At 51.4% G+C, this 26,170-nt stretch overlaps 2 protein-coding genes across 5 annotated transcripts in view; both read left to right on the top strand.

Moving 5' to 3' along the window:
• XPO6 (exportin 6) overlaps positions 1–9,792 on the top strand; it is a 106,764-nt gene extending 96,972 nt beyond the window's left edge. For all 4 annotated transcript variants that reach the window (XM_004268606.4, XM_033426057.2, XM_049699351.1 and 1 more), the window contains 7 exons: positions 1,643–1,798; positions 2,758–2,872; positions 3,048–3,219; positions 4,625–4,786; positions 6,077–6,175; positions 6,331–6,561; positions 9,096–9,792. In XM_004268606.4, coding sequence (XP_004268654.2) covers positions 1,643–1,798; positions 2,758–2,872; positions 3,048–3,219; positions 4,625–4,786; positions 6,077–6,175; positions 6,331–6,561; positions 9,096–9,197 — 1,037 coding nt within the window. In that variant the 3' untranslated portion in view covers positions 9,198–9,792. The remainder of the gene's footprint in view (positions 1–1,642; positions 1,799–2,757; positions 2,873–3,047; positions 3,220–4,624; positions 4,787–6,076; positions 6,176–6,330; positions 6,562–9,095) is intronic.
• The window catches only part of LAT (linker for activation of T cells), a 237,997-nt gene extending 213,512 nt beyond the window's left edge, over positions 1–24,485 (top strand). The window contains exon 11 of the mRNA XM_049699375.1: positions 18,182–24,485. The gene's annotated coding sequence lies outside the window, so the exon portion shown is untranslated. The remainder of the gene's footprint in view (positions 1–18,181) is intronic.
• The last annotated feature ends 1,685 nt before the right edge of the window (positions 24,486–26,170 follow it).

The raw sequence follows: 26,170 nt of genomic DNA, 5'->3' as shown, positions 1-26,170 counted from the left end.
ATCCTGTGGAAGTACCAATTTACATATTTCCTATTTTTGCATATTTAATCCATTTTCCTATTATTACATATTTAATTGTGCTTTTAGTTTTCCACTTGCACATTTTTGTGAATAAATCTTGGTTCTTGTTTAAATACGCTCACATCAGAGGTCAGATTTTGGTCTCTTGACTCTGTTTGCCTTTCCTATGCCTTGTGTGTTCTTGGGGAAGTGTCTGCCAGGTGCAGTTTTCTGGCTTAGTGAGCGTCCGTGTGCTGGTAGTGTTGTGAGTGAATGGCTTCTTCAGGAGCTCAGTGTCTAGCATCCCTGTAACTAGCCTTGAGTGGACCAGGCCTGTTGTGAGCCATTGTCTTCTTTCATGCCCCGTCCTATGAGTGAGGTGGTGTCATCTCTCCACGTTTTCAGATGAGGAAACCGAGATTCAGAATAAGCAGGGTCAGGAGTCAAACCCGGTCCCAAGCACCTCTAAAGCCTGGATTCCTTCTGCTGTCCCCTTCCCTGGAAGCTGCTGCAGCCCTCACAGAGGCTGGTGGGCTCTGGGGGTCAGCGCCACCCGGAGAGCCCTAGCAGGTGGAGGCTGGCTCTCAGCCCAGCTCCAGTTCCTCCTCTGGAGCTCCGCCAGGGTCGAGTCTGTCAAGCTCAGGCTGAGCCCTGTGGGGCTTCTTGAGGCAGCCGGTGGGAAGAGAAACCCCACAGGTGCTGGGGAATGGTGACAGCTTCCTGTGCTGGATCTCCTGATACGTCAGGTGCTTTGCGAGAATCATTCTGAACCTTGTCTCTAATCCTCACAGCAACCCTGCAAAGGTGGGAGCTATTGGCCAACCCTGGTGTACCGATGAGGATCCTGCCCCCATGTGTAGCTGTGTTGACCACATGCAATTCACATCCAGGCCCCTCTGACCCAGGCCCTTGCTCTGTCCTCTGAGATCCTGCCTGTTTGCTAGCCACTGCCTCTGTTTCCCCTGTGTGCTATATGGAGTCATCAGTGAGCTCTTACATCAGGGGATTGTTAGAAGTATTTATTGTCAGTAACATATAATACAATATATATTACAATATAATATAATGCAACATAATAACAATAATTATATGTATTTTTTCAGGCCCTCAGGCCCAATAGACCAAGGATTGATCAGGCAGTTTATTCCTTAACACAGCAGCAGTAGATGTGCATGGCCGGTGCTTGTGTGGATTACCGGGCTGGAGCCATGTCTGCAGTTCAAGGAGGGTGTTTGATCTGCATGTGTCCATTCTTGCCTGTGGTGATTACCTTGTGACACTTAACATTCTCACTGGTCTATTCACCATCTTACAGTCTTGATTAAGTGCAAGGCACCTAACCTGAGGGACCTTTCATCTTCTCTGTGGACATGTTTCAGGTGGATAGAGGCAGAATAGAGGCAAAAAACTGAGCAGGCTGGCTGGCAGGCAACTGGAGTTCTGACAGTAAAAAGGGAACAAAAAAGGAAGAAAAGGATGTAGAAAGAGAGATACAAAGAGAGAGTGATAACTCAGTCAAGAGAGACTTCTGTGTGATTGTCCTCTGAATAACTTTGCAGGTTTCTTCCCCTTCCCTGTGTTCCCTCTTACCCTGCTTTATCCTCAGACAAGTCATAACAGGCAACTTAATCTTGGTTTGCAGCCAAAGTGATTATCCACCAGACACTTAGTGTCTTAGAAGATATCGTGGAGAATATCTCTGGGGAATCCACCAAGTCCCGACAGATCTGCTACCAGTCCCTGCAGGAATCCGTTCAGGTCTCCCTGGCCCTCTTCCCAGCTTTTATCCATCAGTCAGGTAGGAGCTGGCCGCAGGCCTCACTGCTGGGTGGTGCTGACAAGGACCAGAGTAACTGCTTAGCTCTGCAGGGCAGGCCAAGTCAGTCGGTGGGGTCAGCCTAGATGGTGAAGGCGGAGGGCGGTGATGTCGTGTGTCGCTGAGTCGCTTGGGAACATGAATGGATTGGAGTAAGAGGGGCATTGCAGCGGGACAGAGAACTTTTCTGATAGCTCCACTTATTTACTTACACGGCAAGGTGGATTTTGCTGGGATGCTTCACCTCCGCACACTGTCACTGTCACTCAGAGAGGCTCTCTCTGGGTCTCTGGATGTACTCGCCTGGCTCTCATGACCACTTACAGTGGTCTTGTCAGTCTTATGAGAGAAATATCCAGGGCTTCTCAGTCAGCAGATGTTCACCGATTGCCCCTGAGTGTGTGCAGTTCAAGCCAGAACGTACTGTACAAGATGATTGTTTAGATCTGGAAGTGGAGCCACACTAAATGTAACCAGTATTTTCTGCAGTTAATCTATTTAATAGCCCAGGGCCATGCAATCTGAGTACACCCTTACTGTCCACTTTCAGCCACTTGACCCTGGACCCAACTGCAGATTACCAGTCATAGAGAAGTGGCTGAAGCCCTCAGGGGCTGACCCAGTTCAGTAGTTGCATCAGCGAGTACAGAATAACCCACCTGCAGTGAGAATTCTGCATGGCGCTGGGTGCTGGGCAGTGAGGGCGGCTTCGAGATGACCTTCTTTTCCTATCGTGAGCCATCAGGCAGAGTTCTCTGTACCAGAGATGTTTTCTCAGCACATCCATAATCATTTCCCACTTTCCGTCATTGGCTGTGATGGTGTTGGGGAAATTAAAGAGAAAGGATAGTGCAGATTGCAGAAGGAAGTGCATCAAGCCAAGGGCTTCTGTTTATCCCTGTGTACGTGCCTCTGATCATTTGCTTTGTCCCTTTATTTAGATGTGACTGATGAGATGCTGAGTTTCTTCCTCACTCTGTTTCGAGGCCTTAGAGTACAGATGGGCGTGCCTTTCACTGAGCAGATCATACAGACTTTCCTCAATATGTTTACCAGGTAACCACAGACCCACTGTGTCCAAGGTTTTCAGACTCCACGTGAGAAGTGGTGCGACCTGGCTACAAAGTGTGGGACTTTCTGCTCCTTTCCTTCACTTGCCACAAGTGTTGGTTTTCATACTGCTCCCCAGAGAAACATTTTCTTGGCTACTGTGTGCTTTCTCTGTCTGCAGAGAACAGTTGGCCGAGAGCATCCTCCACGAAGGCAGTACTGGCTGCCGGGTAGTTGAGAAGTTCCTGAAGATCCTGCAGGTGGTGGTCCAGGAGCCTGGCCAGGTGTTCAAGCCCTTCCTCCCCAGCATCATCTCCCTGTGCATGGAGCAGGTGTATCCCATCATCGCCGAGGTATGAGGGGCTGGGGTGGTCCACTGTGCTGCCTCCTGCCTGAGATGGGGGACGGAATGAAATATTGAGGAAAATGTGTTGTGTTTTAAAGCTAATTTGTTAGTTATTTTATTTTTCTTATAAAATAATTTTTTTCTGAGAAAGAATGCCATTAGCTTGATATGGTTATTTTATATTGGTTGAGTTAATTAGAGCTAATCTGGTGTAAGCATAACAGGTTAATTGTCACAAGGTTGGTTGGTAAGTAAGATCAGTGTCCCACGGCAAACAATTTAGAACTTTAGGTGAATATATGGTTTTCTCCAGCAAACATTACAAATGTTGTAGTAATAACAGTTCATAACACTTTCCTATTAAGAAATTTCATGATCTCAAGGGTACAAAACAAGTTCTTAGAACCATTCAAAGCTTTCATCATTAGAAAGCTCTTTGTCCTTCTTAGAAAACAGCCACTCAGCATGACAAAATTCAGAATAATTATATATTTAACTTAAGTTTTCTGTAATAGTTACGTAAATAAGGGCTAACCTTCCTAACTGCCCAGACTAAGGCTTAAGTAAGTCCAATTGCTTTGCATCATTAAACACACCTGCGCCCTCTGAGGATCCCTGCCATGGAAGTTGGTGCCCCCTGGTCTTAATTTAACTTTAATCAAAGCTGAATTAAATAGATCTGGGCCTTATAATTTTTAATTCTGCTGAGACCTGTGGAATAATGTGACCTGTCATGCTCTTCAGTGACTTGGAGATTTTTGGATAAATGTGAAAATTATTGCTGAGCCTGCCTCCCTCACCCTCTCCTCTTGCCAGTGAGAAAGGAGACAGGCTGGGAGAGCAATTAGCGCCACACAGTGCCTCCCCCGAGGTGCTGCTTCCACCTGGAGGCCCTCTAATGCTGCTGTTGGTGGTTTCTAAGTGCTCTTTAAACTCCTTTTCTATAGAGGGCAGAACCTCTTTTAAGCCTTCTTGTTTGTCTTTATCCTCAGAGGTTGCATAAGGCCAACAGGTTAGCTGGGACAGCTTTTTTTTATACTGGCAAAGGAACAGCACCACCAAGAAGATGTGACAGATCAGATCAGCTGCTTGCTCAGCAGGAAATCCATATTCCTAATTGTTTTCCATTTAGTAGCCTTTTTTTCTTAGCTTAAAAAGCTGAGTGCTTCCATCAGAAAAAGGGCCCCTTGGCACCGACCCAGGCATTCTGTGTCTCAACTGCGGCCATGTCTCTGCCGAAGAACTCCTCGTTTGAACTGCTGGCCCACAGGGGGCTTGACAGGACGAGAGTGAGGGTGGAAAGCCAACACGCTGCTGGTTGTTAGGAGGCATCTCTCAGGCCTCTTTGCTGCTCTGGGCCCAGGCTGTGAGTGGCTCCCTGAAGGTTTGAGGGTCTGTGTGTGTCTCCACAGCGCCCCTCCCCTGATGTGAAGGCTGAGCTGTTTGAGCTCCTTTTCCGGACGCTCCATCACAACTGGAGGTACTTCTTCAAGTCCACCGTCCTGGCCAGTGTCCAGAGGGGGATTGCTGAGGAGCAGATGGAGAATGAGCCTCAGTTCAGTGCCATCATGCAGGTAATGTGGCAGAGCTGGTGAGGCTGCCTTGTGATCCAGGAACAGACGGGCATCATTCTGGACACCAACTGGGTCCACTGGCCGACTGTCCCTTGCTTTGCTTCTGTGGCATATGGTCCCACTGCCTCTAACGTGGCCACTGCAGCAGGCGCCACACAGTGGCACTTTGAAGCCTCGTGGTCTTGGGTCTGAAGCTCAGCTCTACCTCTTAGTACCTATGAAGTTAGTCAACTTCTTGGAGCCTCAGTCTCTCCATCTGTAAAGTAGGGATAATAGTGCCTATTTCGTGGGTTTGTTGTGGGGTTAAATGAGAGTGTACACAGCGTTCCTGGCACCCAGGATGCTGGATACATCTCAGTTCCCTCTGCCTTATAGCAGAGTTGCCCCACGTGTGAGGAGGCTGCCCACGTCAGGACCACCGGGGGCCCTCCTTACCTGCAGCAGTGTGTTAGTTGATCTGCATTTTTGAGAGATAATTCTGGCTTGTACCGTGTTGGGAGAAGCACTGCCCTGTGATTGTCTCCCTTTCTGATCAAGTGCAACTGTTAAACCCTAGAGAGTGAGCTCTGGGGGCTGAGCACACACCACTGTGGCTATAAGACCCCCTTCTCATAGTTTAGGAGCCCAGGGACGGAATGACGAGGCCATCACCGGCTTATTCTGGGGAGTGTCCTGCCCACCACTGGGTTTGCATTTCATTGGCCTCCCCCACTCCTCCTCAGTCACTTTCTGTGGGAGCAGGGCTCTTTGTGTTTGGGGTGGGGGGGTGAACTGGAAACTTCCGCAGCCCAGAAACTGCAAAGCAGTTTAAAAATTTGCTATTGCTTAACCCCAAGGCAGAGGCAGCCAGGTGTGAAGGAGCCTTCAAGGATTTGTGGTTTATAAGATCTGGGATGCCAAGGAGAGGGTGGTTTATGGGCGAGTGGTTGGCTTGAGGCGGGGAGGGCAGCCTCTGGTATCTGCTAAGATGGCTGAGGTGCTTGCCTAGAGGTGTTAGCTGCTTACTTCAAAGACAGATCCTGTGAAGGTGTGGAGGTTTATTACAAAAGGTGCAAGATGAGACCAAATAAGTGAGGCCCAGTGGGGAGAACTTGGGAGCTCAGACTACACAGGAGCGTTCCAAAGATCTGACCAGACAGGCCAGGAGAATGAGGCGGTAGGTGCCCCGCCCTGCGTCAGCATGGGGAACCGCTGCCAAGTGTCAGTTCTTTGGGCGTAGGGAGGTGCCCTAGAAGGGCTGGGTCTGAGGGTGTTGAAAGGCTGCTTATAAATGGTGGTCTTATTTCCTAGGCTTTTGGACAGTCCTTTCTCCAGCCTGACATCCACCTATTTAAACAAAATCTCTTTTACTTGGAGACTCTCAACACGAAGCAGAAGCTGTACCACAAGGTAAGTGCCCCAGCTCTCAGATGAAGGTTTCTTCCTCAGAGGTGTCATGGGCCCAGGCCGAGGCCACCCGCCTCGGGTCAGTGGCTGCGGAGCACAACAGGAAGTAGGCAGGGAGCCCGCCCGGCCTTCGCTCACCCTGCTCTTTCTGTCTGCAGAAGATCTTCCGGACCACCATGCTCTTTCAGTTTGTGAACGTGCTGCTCCAGGTCCTGGTTCACAAGTCCCACGACCTCCTGCAGGAGGAGATTGGCATCGCCATTTACAACATGGCCTCTGTGGACTTCGATGGCTTTTTCGCGGCCTTCCTCCCAGAGTTCCTGACCAGCTGTGATGGTGTGGATGCCAACCAGAAAAATGTGCTGGGGCGGAATTTCAAGATGGATCGGGTGAGGAGAGAGAGGCCAGGCTAAAGGGAGGGCAGGCGTGGGCTCTCAAGCCTGGCACCTGTTCCAAGAGGAGGGGGCAGGCTGCCTCGCGTGTGCTTTGTGCCCCCGGCAGCTCCACTGTAGCTCGTGCGGCTCCTGGATGACTCGGTGCCGTGGCTGGATTGAGGGGCACACGCTGTCCCCCAGTGGTGGCCTCTGCAGCACGTATATTCTTTGTCTCAGCTACTGGGCCCGGTTCTGGCCCCAGCCGTCCGCCTGATTTGTCTCAGCTTCTTTGCACCCTGTCGAGCCCACCTCTGACTGGGGCCCAGCTCTTGTTTCTTCTGGGTTGTGAGCCAGTACGGCCAGGACTTGCAGACAGGCCATGAAGACTGATGCTTGGGAGCCCAGGCATCAGGGTTTAGCGGTGGGGCCCTGGGCTCTTCCAGATGCCAGGCTCAGTGGGGCTGACCTGCTGCCAGGCCCTGGGAGGAGCCTCACAGTGCTCATGCTCTTGCCTCCCGCTGCCCACCCAGAGACGGTCAGGTGGGCTGTTCCGCCTGGGCAGCCCCTTGAGTGGGAACTGGGGTGGTGAGGTCTGTGGATGCACGTGAAGCCATCGTTGCTAGTGTGTCTGGGTCCCGTGGTGCCCAGCCTCTCCTGTCCTGAGGCCTCGTTGCTGGGCCCTCATCTGTCCTCCTCCTTCCAGTTTCAGCTGCTGTAAGTCTTGGCTGTTCGCCCGCCAAGAGGCTCTTCCTGGAACTTTTCCTATCGAATAAGTAATTTTCGTCTTTCAGCCACTCACACCTTCTCTTTCTCCCACATCCTCTTGGTGGTGTTGACCCGACCGCCGTGCGAGAACAGCCCATCCACGTTCCACTTCAGCGTCCAGGGTTGCGTGTTGCTCTTGCTGGAGCAAACTCTTCGTCTTCCTTGCTTGTCTCGTCTGTGATACGTGTCAGGGTCGTTCTTTCTTAGACTCAGCTCCTGTTTTCCCTTGTCTTGGAAACTTTCTCTCCCTGGCGTTGATCTTGTTTTCTCCTGAGCTTCGTTAAGTTCACTTCAGCCAGTTGGGTATTTTGTCATCCTTATCCTGGAGGCCAAATCCTAATATTTAATGATCAGCTTCTAATGATGTCATTCTCAGTCAACTTCTTGATTTAAAGCAGTGGTTTTCAAAGCTATTGATAGGTATGCATCAGAGCACCTGGGGTGCGTATTAAAAATGCAGAAATATACTGCCATGTTCCATTTAAGACATTCGAATTTGGCATTTTGGCACCACTGATTTTAAAAATATCCCTTGGTTTGTTTTCTTGAGGATGAAATAAGTAAAGGAATCAGCGCCTTCATTCATTCATTCATCCATCCACTGTGTATTTGAAGCTGGCTTCTTCTCCAGCCCTGTGCCAGGTGTCCAGGAGCTCGTGCCTCCCTGCCTTTAAGGAGTCCTGCTGGGAAGATGGGCAACAGCGCCCTCTGTGGACCACACTGAGCCAAGCACCGTATTTGCCTCGGCTTTTTTATAGCCTTCCAACAGCCTTCTGAAGTGTAGGTCCTGTTGTTTAACCCCACTTCACAGAGGAACCCAGGCTCAGAAGGGGCAGCAGTTGGTTGGCAATTACAGAACTTGGGATTGGTGGAGCCAGGAAGCGGGATCTGGAGCTGGGGCTTCTGGCTCCAGAGCCTGCCCTCACTGTCCACAGGCAGGGTGAGCCAAGGGCCTCAGAGAGCTTGGAGCAGAGGCCCCGACCTAGCCCACTGGAGCCAGGAAATAGGACGTATCCGAGTGGCCTTTTTGGAAGAGGCAGGCTTTGAGCTAAAGTTTGAAGAGGAGGAGAGGTTAGCCAGGTTGCCTAGGGGGTGTGGACAGGCACCGTTGATGTTACTTTGCCTGTGGACCTGCAATCCAGCCTTCAGTAATCCCAATCCAGAGATGAAGAAGCAGACCTCGGGTGGTCCTGTAGTGGTCCATGGTTGAATCTGGGCCTCCTGCTGTGAGGGGCCTTCTCTGTTTGTATTCTGCGGCCTAGCAGGCTCGGTGTCATGAGACATACGGGCCACTGTGACTCTTGACTGGCAGGGCCTGCCTGGAGCCCTGGGTGGAGAAGGGTTCTGCAGATGTGGCTCGGCCGGCCGTGGTGGAGGGGAGCCGTATCCGTGCTCGGGAGCGACTCCAGTCTGGATCCCCTCCCTTCCTGACTGTGTAACCTGGGGCAGGTTTCTTAATCTGTCTGCGCTTCGCTTTCTTCATCCTTCAAATGACGGTACTAACAACCTGCACCGCAGGCTGGCAGTGAGGATTGAACAACTTCTGTCTCTGAATTGCTTGGGACAGGGCCTGGCACGTGGTGGGCACTAGGGCGGTATCAGCTGTTGTTCTTTTTCTCCCACCGTGCCTTTGCTGACACGTGGGGCAAGAGTGAGTGAAGTTTCGTGTTTTGTCAAATGTTCTCAGAGCTCCGGACGCCCTGTGGGACAGGAGTGGCTGGTGGGGTGGGGGTGATTTTGGGTGTTGGGTGGGGCTGGGCTGCAGCTGTGCCCCTGCCTTCCAGGACCTGCCCTCGTTCACCCAGAGTGTGCACAGGCTGGTCAACGACCTGCGTTACTACAGACTCTGCAATGACAGCCTGCCCCCTGGCACCGTGAAGCTCTAGGTGTGGCCTGCTCACCGCCCAAGGGACGTGGACTCCTGCCGCCGCCACCTGCACCACCTCCGCCTGCTGCCACGGGTGTCTCCCGGGCGGGCCTCGGCCACTCCTCGGCTTCTCACACCCGGAACGGTGTCGCCTGCCCTCACCCCCCTCCACGCTCCTCTCCTGCCACCCACCCAGCAGAACTGGCTCCGGGGTGTCCAGGGGTTTGGAGCAGGCAGGGATCATGCGGCCAGGTACCGGGGAGGCAACGGGAAACCCTGTGGGGTGGTCCGTGCAGATCATGCGTGTATCAGTCACGAGGCAGAAATGCCAAGGACAGCTGTGACAGTGCCACCTTCTCACCATTCCACCCCCCCCCCCCCCCCACCCCGGCCCAGCTGGCTAAGGAGAGGCTGATGCTGGAACTACTTTGGCACTTCTGTCAGGCCTCTCCCTCCCTCCCCCTCAATGCCTTGAAGTCTCTGCTGTTTGTCAGAGATTTGCAGACCCGTGGGGTTTTTTTTTGTTGTTCTTGTTTTCTCATCATTCCATTGTGATACTAAGAAACTAAGAAGCTTAATGAAAAAATAAAATGCTTATGTTGTTGTTATATAAACGCTGGTTAGGGAGCTTCTTTTCCACTCAAAACTTCCTCAAGGGCCAGCATCCAGGTGAAGGGGAGCGTCCTGGCAGGGTGCTGGGCAGCAAGGGGTGAGGCCTGTGTCGGTGCCCCGGGGGAGCCCCTCCGAGGAGGACTAACTTACATCCCGTCCTCTTCTCGACAACATCTTTATAACAGTCAGAAGACGCAGGGTCCCTCTTTCTCAAGTTCAGGGATGGTGGGGGACTTGGTCTGACATCTACCCTAGTGGTGGAGGTGGGCCTGGAGTCCAGGTGGTGTCCACACCCCTGCTTCTCAAAACGTGGGCTCCCACTGCTCCCCCTCCCAGAGAGTGGACCCCTCAACAGACCGAAGTCTCGCCTGAGGACAACAGGGAGGTGAAGGTCTCTTAATGGATTGTCTGAGAATGGGGGTTGGGGAGGGGAGGGAGGGTGTAGCTGTGTGAGGGGCGAGGAGTGGGTGGGACTCAGGGCTTGCTGGTGTGTCAGAGATGTGAGGCCTTGACCAGCTGTTCACGTGCAGAAATGGCACTTGTCCGTGAAGTTTCTAGGGTAACGGATCGGCAGCTCCTCCTGCTCTAGGTGTGACAGGGACTGGACAGACAGGACTGGGGTTGCTTCTAATGAGGAACACCACGCCTGACAGGAAGAGGTTTGCTCACCTGAAAGTGAGGGTAGGGGTGTTATGCGAAGGCTCATTGACAGAACTGGGGAGGGAGTTGGGGGCTGATGGCTTCTACTTCTGAGGCCTTTCTTTATAAGAATAACTTTGGTGGGAGTGGGGATGTGGGCTGGATTTGAGCTACGCGCACACGTGCACATAGCCCCTTGCTCCGCGTCAGTCACAGCCTCCCAGCTGCAGCTAGCCCCAGTTCAGAGTTCATAGAGGAGGGAATTGAAACTTCAGTCGCCCTTTAACAGAAGGGAATTAGCATCCAGTTATTCCTGGGCTATAAACACCACCTCACCTGCCTGCTAGGCAAGGCCGGGAGCACTGCCTGTGCCCGAGATGATGAAAGGGCTTTTTGAATGCCTAATGACCGAGGGGGTGAGGGAATGGGTTTGGTCGCCTGTGAGCCCCACCCTTGGATGGAACACAAGGCAGGACTTGGGATGGTAGAGGAAAGGCCTTGAGGAGTAAGGTGGGCTGGGATGGAGGATTTTTATTCTAAGACTGATGGGCGCGGCCCCAGCTGCATGGATTGTAGTGAGCTCCCAGTCCTTGGAGGTGGACAAGAAGAGGCTGGATGACCTGCAGGAAGGGTTCCTCCCCTGGGAGGGAGGTCAGACAGGTCTTGATCCGATTTCTCTTGACTGCAGCGCCCCACATAGGGCCTGGTACAGAGCAGGCCTTAGGACGCCTGGGTGGAATTGGATAAGTTCTCAGGCCCTTGGCAAATCCAGAAACTGTCTTTGTGATCTGAGGAAGGGGATGGGGAAAGGATAGAGATGGACAAGAGGGAGCCTTTAGGTCAGATAATGGCTGGGGGTTTTCAATGAGGTGGGCTGCTTTCCCTGCCACCTTTGGGTGCAAGGAGTTTGTCTCGGCTCCATTTGATGCCCATGTCCTGCTTTTCCTCTGGTTTATGTCATTTACATCTGCCAAAGGCACAGCCGCTGGCTTTGGGAAGGGTTCTGATGAAATTTTCTGGTTTTCACAATTTATGGCATTTTCTTCCATTGCCTACCATTGGCCTCACACAACGGAGGGTTGACATTTTTTAACAGCCTTTTTTCCCCCTCCAACTACAAAATGTTGTAGAAGAATATGTAAAAAATGCAGGAAAAAAAAAAATAGGGTCATCTAATCCCAGTGCCCAGAGAAAACCAGTGTTAGTATTTTGGTGAATTTTCTTTCAACATTTCCCTATTTCTCTGCAAACATGTATGATTTTCCTTTTCCTTTTTTTTTAAATAGAGGTCCTGTTTTTGTAGTCTCCTTTTGATTTATTTAACATGACCATTTTCTCATGTTGTTAAATATTCTACTAAAACATGATTTTTAATGGTGGATGGTATTGTAATAGGGAAGAACAAATCTGACTCCATGTTAGATCTGTTTCTTTTACTTTAATCTTTGTGTTCTGTTGCCTTTGCTTCCAGTTAAGAATGTTGCCCATAGCCTGAAATATACAGGACAGCCTATTCTCAAGGCTATACCTTTTTTTTTTTTTTTTGCGGTCCGCGGGCCTCTCACTGTTGTGGCCCCTCCCACTGCGGAGCACAGGCTCCGGAAGCGCCGGCTCAGCGGCCATGGCTCACTGGCCCAGCCGCTCCACAGCATGTGGGATCTTCCCGGACCGGAGCACGAACCCGTGTCCCCTGCATCAGCAGGTGGACTCTCAACCACTGCGCCACCAGGGAAGCCCCCTTTTTTTTTTTTTTAATTGGCGTATAGTTGCTTTACAATCAGCTATATGTATAGATACATATATCCCCTCTTTTTTGGACTTCCTTCTCATTTCGGTCACCACAGAGCATTGAGTAGAGCTCCCTGTGCTACACAGAAGGTTCTCGTTAGCTACCTATTTTATATGTAGTATCAACAGGTGTATATATGTCAATCCCAATGTCCCAAGGGCTATACCTGTTAAAGAGTATTACACTTTTCTGCTCATACAGAGATAAAATGTTGCAGAACAGAGAATAATACTTGGCTTGTTGGAGGTTTACAGGAACATGGTGACCTGACCTATGGGGACAAAGGATTCCTGCACCAAGAAGTTTGTAACAACCAGCCACACCCCTCCCTCACCTTTTAAAATGCTTTGCTGCAAGCTTTCAGGTAGTTTGGGGTTTTGGGGGGCGTGAGCCACCCATCTCCTTGCGTGGCCCTGCAATAAACCTTTCTCTGCTCCAAACTCTGATGTTTCCGTTTGGCCTCACTGGGTGTCAGGCACACACACTTGCAGTTTTTGGCAGTATTCTATCATATGGCTATACCATGATTTGTTTATAGTTTTTCTTATTACAAATGCTGCTGCAGTGAACGTCCTCGTACATAAATCTTGGTACTTGTGTGATTATTTCCATAGGTTCAGTTCCTACATGTGAAACTGCTGGGTCAAATATTTTTGAGGCTTGTGATATCACTGGGGCCTGATTTCTATTCAGAAGAAGGATGAAAGTTACAGACTTCAGAGTTGCAAAATGTCTGAGCTGTAAGGCTCCACTGAGACCATTTGACCAAATCAGCCCCTAATTTTGTGGATCTTGGGGACCCTGAGCCCCAGGGCCTCCTGGCTGGTTAGTGGCAGCCTAACCAGGCCTCCTGCCCACTTCTGAGCAATGTTAGTGTCCCCAAGTGACACCTCTGCCAGGCAGCTGGGGCCAGGGAGAGGGACCTTGACAGGAGCCATGGTTGGTGGTGGCTCGTCAATTTTACAGACTTACCAAATGCCTCCATAAGGCAGGTGCTTGGGCTGCGAGGGAAGGATTTGGAGATTAATAAGACACAGCCTGTGTCTGCAAGGAACTCACAGACCAGTGAGGAGAAAGGCAAACAGATTGTTGCAGAATCTAAGTACTTAGGACTGTGATCAAGGTTGGGAGTCCAGAAGATGGACAGAGGGTTGTAGAACTAGGGGATCAGGGGAGGGCTGAGGATCAGGGGAGACTTCATTACAGGTGACGATCATCTGAGCAGGTCTCGCCTCTGGGCGAGTGGGCAGAGGAAGGCTGAAGACACCTTGTGACGGCATCTTAAGGCTGGCAACCAGGCTGGCGCTGACCGGAGACATTTGAAGATTGCCATGAAACTTTGGTGGACAGATGGGTAGGATGACTATAATTTTTTTTTCCCCAAACCCGGATGTCTTGAGTGAAAAGAGACATTATCACAGTAACTCTGGGGCGACAGGTGTAAACTGGGACTTCTGTTCTCCCTAGTCCTGGAAGAGAAAGTGTCCGGCCCTGGGAGGCTTGTAGTGTCTGGAAGACAGACGATCCCCGGCGTCCTTCCTTTCAGCTTCAGGTGCAGCTGCCTGGCTCATCAGGAGGGATCGACTCTGAGCTGGTCCCCAGCACTGAGAGAAACATGACGAGCAACATCGTGTTCTGCACAGCCAGCATTTTGGTGGTTGCAGTTTGACCAATTTGGTTCATCCCCACACCAGCTCCAGGGGAAAGCTGGGGTCTTCCCTGACCCTCTGGACCTGAGCTGGCTGCCCTCCTCCAGGTCCTCCACTCAGAAGCTCTCCTGCACGCTCCTTGACAGCGAGGCTTCCTTGCTAACCATACGGCGCCTCTGTCCCCCGCCGGGATGAGACCTCCTTAAAGGCAGGGGAGCATCTGTGTCCCCAGCGCTCAGTGTAGGGCCTGGAGCAGGTGCCCCCAAAACACTGAGTGCGTGAGGATTTTCCAGATGTATCTAAATGGGTTTTTCCTCAAAGGAGGAAGCTGGAGTCACACTGAGGTCTCTCCTGGCGCTAATTTTTAACACAGTGAAGCCGCGTCCTTGGTGTCTTCTCAGAACGCCTGGCCTTACTTTCAGGCTCCTTAGGGAAAAGCACTTGAGAGAACGGCTCTTCAGTGAAGGATTTCTTCAGCTCAGGGACTCCCTTTTCCGCTCTTCCCTGTCTGCATCATTTGGAAACATCTTTTAAAAGCCATGTTAATTGATTGGCTCGGGCCCTAGGTGGGGTGGTGGGTTTCACCACAGACATGGGTTATGCGGCCTCCTGGGTCTACGCCAAGAGCCCTGTGTGGTGCCCGCAGTGGGGGGCCAGGAGGGTGAAAGATTAATTATTTAAACACATCCAGCAGCTCCAGTTTTCCTTCTCTTTATTGTGCAAACAATACATGTTCCTTTCAGAGAAACAAAGAACATAGAAGTTTCTTAAGTCATTATAAGGACTCAGTGGGTGGCCTTCCAGACCTTTCCTTGTGTGTATGTACATGCACACACCTCTTCCAGGGTGTACAACATGATGTTTGTTATGTGTGTGGCAGGGTTTTGCCCCCTTAGGCCTCTGTGCAGATACACACCTTTTGGTGGGTCACAGACCCCTAGAGACCCCAGCTGTCTGGCTGTTTCTGCCTAAGCCGTGACGGGGACCAGTGAGGTAGAAGTGGCCTCTGGAACATTGTAGGAGGTAATCTGGGCCCTCAGCTCTTGGACCCACGTTGGTGTCTGGAGTTAGCTTGGGGCCTGAGGCTAGAGACTCGTCCAGAGGGGCGGCTCCTTCCGGAAAAACCAAGACAGATACTGTCCAATCTCGGAGCCCTTGAGGAAGACTTATCCTCACTTTGCCGAGGTGGGGCCTGAGGTCCAGAGGCTGCAACCCGCCCATGCCCTGCCTCTCTCTGCCCAAGCCCTGAGCTCCCCTGGAGTCGCTGCGACCTTGCTTCCAGCCTCTGAACGCCACTGGAGTAGAAGTGTTTCGGACTCCAGAGAAGGATGTGCACAGCATCTCCAGCTTCCCCCTGCTGAGCCTACCTGGGGAGGGGCTGGGAGCCCCGAGGACACTCTGGGGGCTGTTATTACCTTACTGATCTGTACTGTGGCATTTCCAAAAATGGTTCCCGCCTCCTCCGCTGCAGGACGAGACAGACCACCACTGCCTTCCAGACGCTGCCCAGGGCTTGCTTTCTGCAGGCACCCACCCCAGCCCTTAGGATCCGCTGCTTTCAGAGCAAACGCTAACAGATAAGGAGACTGAGACGCAGAGAGGGGAAGTGAATTTCCCAAGGCCACACGGCAAGTCATGGGCAAAGCTGGGGTCCAGTTTTAGGTCTGTGTGGTTCCAGAGCCTGCGTTCTTTCTGCTATGCCCGTGCTCACGGAGGAGCCAGCCTCCGCTCAGCCTCACTGGGGAAACGGCATGCTGAGGGGCCTTGGAAGCTTCTGTGCTCCTGTCAGCCATTCCTAAGCTCGTTTCCTCCCGCCTCCCTCCCTCCCTCCCTCCCCTCCTCTCTTTCTTTCTGTCTCCCTTCCTTCCTTCCTTCCTTTCTCTTTCTTCCCCTCTTTTTCTTTCTCTCCTTTCTCTTTCTTTTTTCTTTCTCTCTTTCTTTCTCTCTGTTTTTAAATATTTATTTGGCTGCATCAGGTCTTGGTTGTGGCACGTGGGACCTTCGTTGTGGCCTGTGGGATCCTTAGTTGCGGCATGTGGGTTCTAGTTCCCTGATCAGGGATCAAACCCGGGCCCCCTGCATTGGGAGCGTGGAGTCTTAGCCATTGGACCACCAGAGACGTCCCCTAAGCTCATATTCTGCTGAGCGAGGAGACAGGACATTTGTCACTGTCACCCTTGAACTTGAAGGACATTGAGGCCCAGAGGGGTTATGTGGCTTGCCTGAGGTCACACAGCTTGTAAGTGGCAGGGCGGGAAACCAGGTCTACGGGATTCCAAATTCTGTTCCCTGCCAGAGGTGCTGTGGCTGCTGTGCCTGGAGTCGGATTTGTTCTTCCTGAGAGGAAGTGCTTGTGGATGGAACTGCTGGAGGAGTCCCAGAGCCAGAGCCTGAGCTGGCTGTGGGGACAGTGGGAAGCTGAGAGCCAGGAGTCAGGGTCCCTGGGGGCCCAGATTCACTGGGTCTGCCGGGTCCCATCCCTTTCTGGTTTTAGAGCCTGGGCATGTGAGGAGAGGACTGCTTCCTGACGCACAGTATGCTCCACACAGTTGCTTCTGCTTCCTCTGGCGGCTTTGAGAGCTATTTGCAGAATCCAGTTTGTATAGATGACCCAGGTGGAGTGCACTTCTGGGAGACCCTGGGCACTCCGGTCCGTCCCTGAGCACACGGCTCCTTGGGGTTTCTCTGTGCACAGGGGCTGTGGAGCCAAACAAAGGCCAGCTATGTAGGTTTCCCTTAATAGAACGCTGCGTGTCTGACCCACGCTCAGCTCAAAGGTGTGTATCGCTTATGCACCACTTACCTGTTCAGTCTGCCGGTCCATCACCAGACATTCACTGAGGGTTTATACTGTGACCAGTACTGGGTCGAGGACTAGGCCTGACGCGTGGATAACCATGGGTCCTGCCCTCAAGAAAGTGGTCCATGTCCTTCATATCATCATAATTACGAGAGAGAGAGAGAGAGAGAGAATGTGTGTGTGTGTGTGTGTGTGTGTGTGTGTGTGTGTGTGTGTGTGTACAGTGCGCATGTGTGAGGTGACGGACAGAATATACTCTGTGCTCTGACCTGACTCAGATGTACACAAAACGTACCTGTTTCTAGAAATCATCTCATTTTACACTGCAAAACTGGTGGCCGGAAAAATGTATTTTTAAAAAATTTTCCCATTAAACAGAAATCATTCTCTCCAGATTTAAAACAGGCTCTTCTGGATAAAATATTCCATTAAAGTTCAAACTTCAGACAAGTTTTGTGAGAATTTCAAAAGGCACCTCTTCCTCCAAATAGGGGCACTTCTGCACCAGGAGAGTGGAGTGTAAGCAAGATTTCACCCCACACTTGCTCCCTTAGCCAGGCCTTCTTGGATGGTGAACAACCTGCACAGCTGTCCATGGCAGACTTGTCAAACTCCCCACTGAAAGTGTCTTGTCTAAAGAGGTCTCTCTTCCCCCTCATCCCTCTTCTTTCCAAGATTGCTTCTGGGGGGAGGCAGACGTCTTTATGGGGTTGGGGGAGGGACATCCAGGTCTTGTTTTGGACTTTGGATCCTCAGACTAAAAGGCCACTATTAGATGATCATGGTCCCCTCAGGACTGAATATCCGAAACCGACTGAATCCTGTGTCTGAAGCTAAGTGTGTCTGCGTGCCAGACCCTTACCTGTGACATCTGACCTTTACCATCCCCACCAGGACACAGCAGGTTGTCACCGGCGCCTGAAGTCTCCACCTTCCCGTTAGCAGAGTAGAAAATCAGAGTGAGTGGGCTTGAGGACTCGATGCTGTTTGGTGCCCCAGCAGTTAAGTGGGTGGTGGAGCAGCTCCTGCCTTTCCAACCCTCCAGGCCGGGCGTGGCCTGTTGCCCTGGGGCAGGCCTCAGGCCCCTGTTCTTGAGCCTCAGCTTTCCTCCCCTACCCTGGGGACCGGGCTCGGGTGGCTCGCCGCCTCCCTCCAGTCCCCCCCGGCCCCTGCGGGTTAGGGCTTCCCCTCCCACCTTCAACCACCCCCCGGGGTGGTTGTTGCTCAGCCTCCTCTCCATCTGCTTCACCTCCCTGTAGTTCACCTACAGCTCTCATCAACACCTGACCTGTTAGGGTCTTTTTTTGGGGGGGGTGGTAAGTGGTTATCATTAATCTCCCTTCAAAAGAGTGGAAGATTTTAGAAGGCAATAAACCACTTGTAGTGGTTGAATGATGACCCCTTCCAGCCAAAGATATGCCCACGTCCCAGAACCTGTAAATGCGACCTTATTTTTTATTTTTTGTGGTACACGGGCCTCTCACCATTGTAGCCTCTCCCGTTGCGGAGCACAGGCTCCGGACGCGCAGGCTCAGCGGCCATGGCTCACGGGCCCAGCCGCTCCGCGGCATGTGGGATCTTCCCGGACCGGGGCACGAACCCGTGTCCCCTGCATCGGCAGGCGGACTGTCAACCACTGCGCCACCAGGGAAGCCCAATGCGACCTTATTTTTAAAAAGGGTCTTTGCAGATATACTTAAGGATCTAGAGATGAGACCACCCTGGATTATCCAGTGGGCCCTAAATCCAGTGATGAGTGTCTCCAAAAGATGTACCCAGAGGGGAAGGTGGGATGCAGAGATTGGAGGGATGCGGCCACAAGGAATGTCGGGAGCCACCAGAAACTGGAAGAGGCAAGGAAGGATCCTCCCCTGGAGCCCCCGGAGGGAGCATGGCCCTGCCGACACCTTGAGTTCAGAGAGAATACATTTCTGTTGTTTTAAGTCGCTCAATTTGTGGTACTTTGTTATGCAGCACCAGGCAGCGGAAATAGTTCTGTAGCGCCAATACCCAGAACAGGGCCTGGAATGTAGCAGAGCAGGGGGCAGCAGGCTTTCTCTGGAAAGGGCCAGAGAGCAAACATTTGAAGCTCTGTGGGCTGTGGGCCGTACGTCTCTGTTGCGACAACCCAACACTGCCCTGGAGCCCGCAGGCAGCCACAGATAACATGGAAATGAAAGGGCATGGCTACTTTCCAATCCAACATTATTTGCGGACACTGAAATTTGAATTTCATATAATTTTCATGTGTCACAAAATATGATTCTTACGTTGATTTTGTTTCGACCATTAAAAAATGTAAAAACTGTTCTTAGCTTGTGGGCAGAATGCAGCAGGTGGAGGGCTGGATTTGGCCCATGCGCCTTGGTCTGCTGCTTCCTGTAACAGAGGCTCGACGGGGATTTGTTGAAAGATTGAAACATCAGAGACGGCAGCTGGATGCTCCAGTCAAGTAGCCCAGAGACCGAGATGAAACCATTTGCAGACTAAGCGCCTGGAGGAGTAAAACAGACTTGGATTCTGGGGCCCTGCAAACTGCTGAAAGCAGAGGCCTCACCCCAGGATCTTCAGCCACAGGGAGGAACAAGGACGTTTGAAGGCTGATCCGGTCACTCAGATGCCTGGCTAGGGAGGTGGTTTCCAAGTCCCCTGGTGGCTGGAGCGATGGAGGATGCAGAAGGAGGCAATGACGGCTCCCTACAAAGATCAGATGTTGAGCTGTTGGTTTAGTGACAGTGGATCCTGGGATAACGATCTGGTAGAGCTCTGAGGACAGTGGAACTAAAATTCTAACCCAGTGGTGGCAAACTCCAGTGCCTGCTGGGATTAGGTCAGGGGTAGGAATGAGCAAAGTAGATCTGATGTAAGACAATAGGGAGTGGTGGGGACTGTGGCAAAGTGGAGAGACTGTATCCTATCTAAAACAGTTACTCAGTTCCAGCCAGTTCTGCCAGCTGGGAATGCAGGCCCAGTGCTGGCAGACTTTTAGATTGTCCCTAAGAAGCTGGAGAATCCAATTATTTGTATTCTATCTCCTGATTTAAAATCTTGGCTCACATTAAAAAAAAAAAAAAAAAGTCATACCAGGAGTTTTCCATAGGTTAAGTGGACACTGTCGTACCCATCTTACGTTCAGAGGGGCTAAGTTGCTTGACCAGCAACACATATCTACGAGATGGCCAATCTGGATGTGGGTGACATCATAGTCTTCCAAGTGGGGGCTTTGTGTGGCCCCATTCCCTGAGCAGAGTGGTCCAGGGGGCCCAGAGGGTCTCTCCAGCTAGGAGGTCTGGGTCCCTGAGGCCTTCAGTCAGAGGGGGCAGGAGGGGGGTGTTCAGGTTCCGGAAATGACGTAGCCACACTTGACCCTCCTTCTTGGTTGATGGAGAAGTGGCTGGGTACACACTCCCGTGTCTGATGGAAGCAGCTGTCACGCGTGTCTGTGAAGGAGGCAGTTTTCTGCGAAGAAACCTTGGGAAATTGGATGTGGCTGCTGTGCCTGCATTCTTAGGGGCCTGGGAAAGCACTTTGCATGTAATTAGCAGATGAGACAGCCCCTTCTGCCACCCCCGACCCGCCTCTTCACCCTGTCATTTCACAATTCCTCCAGGACCGGCGATGGCGATAGTGGAGAAGGATTTGCTTTTAATGGGTCTGCCCAGAGTTGCCTTGTTTTCTTGACGTTGACAAGCTAGGTCCCTTAATAAAAGTTTCATGACTCAATTTAGTGAGGGAGACATGTAATCCCAGCCCCTACCGTCCTGATCTCAAAGATTATCCCCGGGCGTAGGTCCCAGAACATTCCTGTGTTTGACACGAGCACTGTCTCCAGGGGCATTGCCTGCTGAGTCGCCAGGGCACCCGTGGGCAGAAAGATCCGCCCACTGCCCGGGAAGGCCTCTCTGCCATTGCTTCCCTCTGCCCTCTCGTGGTGGTCATTGGCCATTTTGGCCATCCAGAATCTGTTCTCTTGTATCTGCCCTAATCACCTGTGGGGATTGTTTGCAGACCTACCAGCCCTTTGCAATACTCCCTCTCCCTTTAGATCTGGGCAGAAATGCTTAGACCAATAGAATGCCTGGAAGTGACTCCATGTGTGTGCCTAGGGCAGAGCTTAGGAGGCCTTGTGGCTTCCACCTGTGCCTTCTAAGACCTCCAAGACACACGCAAAACAGGAGCCCTGTCTAGCTGACTGGAGGGGGGGCTCACGTGATGAACTAAGGCACCCCACCGAGCATAGTACCAGCTTCCAGGTGTACAGGTGAGCTCCTCATCGATCCTAGGGCCTAGTCGAGCCATCAGAAGACTGCAGCCCACGAATGGTACCAGGAGAGAGAAGTGTAGTTGCCTAGATTCCAACCCACAGGATCATGAGAAACAGTAATTGTTGCTAAGTTTTGCACGTTGTTAACACAGCAATAGATAATTGTAGCCACCTCTCTCTGTCTCCTCCATGATGTCTGGGCAGGGACTGACCCCAGACGCAGCTCCAGGGGTGGGTCCTGACTGTCTTAAGCCAGTCGGAGGATCCCATTCTCTCTGTCTACAGTGAGACGTCAAGAGCCATCTGCTGGGGCTTCTGGGAAAGAGAAACTTCCCCATCATCTAAGAAAGAGCTGGTGTGGTGTGAGAATGTGAGGTCAGGAATCCAGGCAGGTTGGACTTGGCGAGGGAGGTCTGTTGGTCTTGGCTGGCTTGGTCATGTATCTGGGAATCAGGAGGGGCTGTCAGTCAAGGTCCCCCTCCTGGGGCCAGCAGCCTAGCCCAGGTGTGTTCTGATCACAGCGACGACAGAAGTGCAAGTGGGAACTTGCAAGATCTCATGAGGCCTAGACTGAGGACCAAGCCACCAACATCTTGACCTCATGCTCTCGGCAAAGCCGTGTCCAAAGTCAAGAGGCAGGGAAGCAGGCCCCGCCCACTGTGGAAGGACAGTGTAAAATGGCAAAGGGTACAGATACAGGATGGATAAAGAATGGGGGCCAAGGATGGGATCTACCTCATTTATTCATCTCAACAGCATAAATCCACCCCCTGTGTGCCCACCCTTGGCTCACAAACCCCAGCCAAGTCCCTTCCTGGGGCAGCCTCCCCTCAGGGGTGCTGGTCAGGCGGTAGATTTTCTCTTCATGATAAACTTACCCCAATGAGGGAGCTCTCTCCCTTGCACTGGGTTGAACCCAGTGTTTGGTTTTCCTCACTCCTGGGGAGACACGAATGGAATACATCCCATTCTTCCTACTTCTGTTTCTCCATGCTTCACTGCCTTCACCTATTTTAACGAAACCCTCTTCTAACTCGGTAGAATTCTTTTCTGCTCAAAAACTCTACACAATGTTACATATAAAATTTATTCCATTAGGAAAACCAAAAAAACAAACAAATAAACAAAACCCCCTCCCAGCACACAGAACAGAGTTGACCACTCAGAGAGTTGCCAGGTGGAACTTCCAGAAGTGATGGCTGCCAGGTCAAGGTATCCTGGGCCACAGGAACGGGAGTCACATACCTGGGGTTGAACTCTAGCTCTGCCATTGACCTTGGGCAGGTCAACTCCTCTTTCAGCCTCAGTTTTCTCATCTATAAAATGGGGATACAAGGGCCCCTGACTCATAGGGCTATTGCAAGGAAAAAACGAGGTCATGCGTATAAAGGTCTGGGTACACCATATGGCACTTAGTAGATGTTCAATAAATCGTCTTTCTCTTTGCTTTACTTGGGAGACTAAACCAATAAAAGGAGTGTCAGGCAGTTGTGTATGTGTGTGTGTGTGTGTGTGTGTGTGTGTGTGAGCATCTCTACTGTTTAACAGATTGTGTGGTAAAGGTAAGAGGCTCCAGAACACATGTCTTGATCAGAAACCCGAGGAAGATAAGGCAGTGCGAGCACAGGCAAGATTCACCCTTTTTCAGTGAGTTCTGTGTCCTTCGCCTCCCATCAGAGTGTGGGTGTCCCTTGCGGCTGTGCCGAAACCACAGGCCTGGACTCAAATCCGCTAGAAGCTTATGGTGTCTCCTGGGTGGTGGGGGAAGCTCTGGATCCCAAGTCTGAGGGTCCCCATGTTCTCACACCGGCCCCATCAACAGTCTCCCCTTTGCCAGTATCATCTGTCAGTCACAACAACGATGTCCTAAACGTGCTGTCCAGTTGGCTTCTCATGGTTTTGCCACGTCCGTGCCATAGTTTCTCCATCGGTCAAAAAGGTCTAGAATCGGACCTGCCTCACAGGGCTGTTCGTGGATATAGTAAGTTAATCCGTCTGAGCCCGCTTACAGAGTGCCTGACACAGAGTCCCTCTTCTCTATCACCGTACTTATGATTTATATTATTACTACTAAGAACAAGAACTTTGCATAGAAGACTCTTCAGTGATACTTTGTTATGAGATGGGGAGGGACCCTGAGTGTGACTTCAAACAGCTGCTGAGTCTGGAGATGAGGCTCATGTATTTAAAGACAAGCGCCCACATTCGCTGACCTCTTCTGGGGTGACACGTGACTGTCCACTATTTGCCCCCCTGAAAACAAAGCACCTAATCTGCTCCTCTAGGAGGAAGGTAACTCTTAAGCAATGGGAGAGAATGTAACTGCTTTTTTACATCTTTGGAAAGAGCATTTTGAAAGCAGATGTTTGGAGATGTTTCCATTGTTATGAGCTTGTATTGCCAAAAAGCAAGGAAAGTATGTTTCCCTTAGAAACTCTCCAAGCCTGCACACTTCAAGAACTTGAAAACGGAAGATTCCAACCAATTTCAAAAAGCTTCCAAAAAGAAAACTTTCAGGGGGTTTTGAATCCATTTGTTAAAAAAACATGAATACTAATCTTCCGATTTGTTTGCTGAACTTAGTGATGGATATCTAGAAAGATGAACGTAGGTTAGCCAGATTTCACCAAAAACGGTTCCCTATTTTGAGAATGGGACTAAAATATGAATATTGGTGTTTAGAAAGCACAGTCCAGGGCTTCCCTGGTGGCGCAGTGGTTGAGAGTCCGCCTGCCGATGCAGGGGACACGGGTTCGTGCCCCGGTCTGGGAAGATCCCACATAACGTGGAGCGGCTGGGCCCGTGAGCCATGGCCGCTGAGCCTGCGCGTCCGGAGTCTGTGCTCCGCAACGGGAGACGCCACAACAGTGAGAGGCCCGCGTACCGCAAAAAAAAAAAAAAGAAAAGAAAACACAGCCCATGAGGTGCTTCTTTCATTTGGATTTAGAAATATTTGTATAAATCCAAATGAAAGCACTCTTTTCAGCTCTAACAGCCAAATCAAGTATGGAAGTAACTCTACACAGAACCAGACTCCTGAATCACGACAGCACAGAGTGTTAACCCATGTTTTTCAAAAAATTGAAGAAAGGGTATGCAGTTGCATTGCTAGCTGTAAAAATATGTTATAAAGAATGTATAAAGGAAGGCCAAAAGGTCTATTACACTGTTAGTAAATAAAATAAAAACATTTAAAAGCTGTGTTTAATCTTTATGTCCTCCTTTAAATTCTTTTAGTTTTTATATATGCTTTATACTGCTGGTAATATATTTGTAATTTATAAACTTTTATGCCCACTTGGAGACCTCTGCTCTCAATCACCTAATCGAGTCCCAGGTGTCCCTCAGGTCGCTGTGGAGGCAATTTTAGCTTCTTGGTGGAGGGTGGATGGGGAGAGAGGGGGCTTTCTTCGGGGTCCAGGGAAGCAGAGCCTGCTGCCCCATTCTCAGCCTCTAGGGGGCAGAAGAGGGAAGCAAAAAACAGCTTGTGGGAAAAACGGACTCAGAAAGATAGCCCGAGAAGGGCTGGTTTCAGGAGACACCTTAGAATGTCTGTTTTCTCCCCAGCCTTCCTCACTGTCCCCTTCAAGACTGGAGTAAAACAAACCAGCTACAGCCCCTGAGGACTGAGAAAAATCCCACTGAGTGTTGGAAACAAGGAGGGGAGTCCGTGGGCTATGGGGCTTCCACCTGGACACTTGATTCACCTGAAGACGACAGCCAGCCAGGCCCTGGACTCCGGCCCCTGCCCTGCTACTTCTTGAGCCTCAGTTTCTCCAGCTGAGATTAAGAATTCCATAAGGGTTCAGTCACATCCCTTTGGCCAAAGTGCCTGACGTGCCCTCGGTCCTAAATAAATGTTCCCACACTCTTTCTCGTGATTCGTTCATGCTCCATCCCCCTGAGATCTTCCCTGGCCTGTCATCCAGAGGACATCACTGCTGATGGCTGGGACCAGTGTGAGGCCCTCCTGTCCTCCTCCCACTTCTCTCCAGGACTGGCTCACTTCCGTCCTGCCCCGGATGTCAGAGCTGAGGTGGATTTGTTGGTCACCCTATGGCTGTGGTTTCTGAGCACATTTTTTTTTTTTTTTTTTTTTTTTTTGCGTTACGTGGGCCTCTCACTGTTGCAGCCTCTCCCGTTGCGGAGCACAGGCTCTGGACGCGCAGGCTCAGCGGCCATGGCTCACGGGCCCAGCCGCTCCGCGGCATGTGGGATCTTCCCGGATCGGGGCGCGAACCTGCGTCCCCTGCATCGGCAGGCGGACTCTCAACCACTGCGCCACCAGGGAAGCCCTCTGAGCACATTTTTGAGTAGACGTCCTGCGGTGCATGTGTGCCCGAGCCTGTTTGTTCTCTGTGAATACGGCCAGATAACAAGCCCAGGCTTCCGTCTCATCACCAGAGCAGGTGTGGACCACAGCATGAGCCTCCTGACACACCTCCAGGACTCCTTACCTCCCAGCCACCCACCCTGCCGGCCCCCTGGGCAACCTTCCAGAAACACAGCCCTGGGTGTGTCATGCTCTAGGTTCCACAGTCATCACTGGATCCTCATCACTGATGGGGTAAGACCTTAGCTCCTGGGTTGATGTTCAAGGCTGTGGGATAGGAGCTCTCCCCAACCCCCTGCACTCTAAGCATCTTCTCCCTCCATGCCTCAGTTTCCTCATCTGTCAAATGGAGGCAACTAGCCTTGTGAGGGTTGAGAGTGACAGGGGATGGAAGTCTCCTCCTGTGAGGACGCTCAGCACGTGTTGATGCCCCCTCCCCCTCCCCATTTACGGATGAGAAAGCTGAGGCTGTGAGAGGTAGGGGTGGCCCAGATGTGGCAGAGCCAGGATTAAAATTCAGACCTTCCACCCTCGATCTGGGACATCTGCTAACACATCCCAGCTCAACCGTCCCTCCTCAGTGAGGCCCCTGGTTGCTGTCGCTCGCATCCTGTTTTACCATCTGCAATTATTGAATGTATGAGCGGTTTCCTTGCTCATTGCTGTCTCCTCTTCTAGAACATAGCCCCATGAAGGTATGGACCTGGTTGGTCTTGTTCGTTGAAAGCCTAGCACAGAGCCAGGGCCTGTTAACTTCTTCTTGAATAGTTGTTGGAAGAGTTAAGACAGTTTCAAAGAAAACTCCGGTTGATCACTTGCTAATGAAGTGGGTTCCTTCCTCCTCTGGAGACCCCACACTCTGGGACTTCTTTGATTACACAGAGCTCCAGGGTCCCTTCCTCCCCT

Source organism: Orcinus orca, chromosome 16, assembly GCF_937001465.1.
Source record: "Orcinus orca chromosome 16, mOrcOrc1.1, whole genome shotgun sequence".
NCBI lineage: Eukaryota > Metazoa > Chordata > Mammalia > Artiodactyla > Delphinidae > Orcinus > Orcinus orca.
The sequence above is the reverse complement of the archived record's forward strand: the minus strand, read 5'-3'. Positions and strand labels throughout refer to the sequence as shown.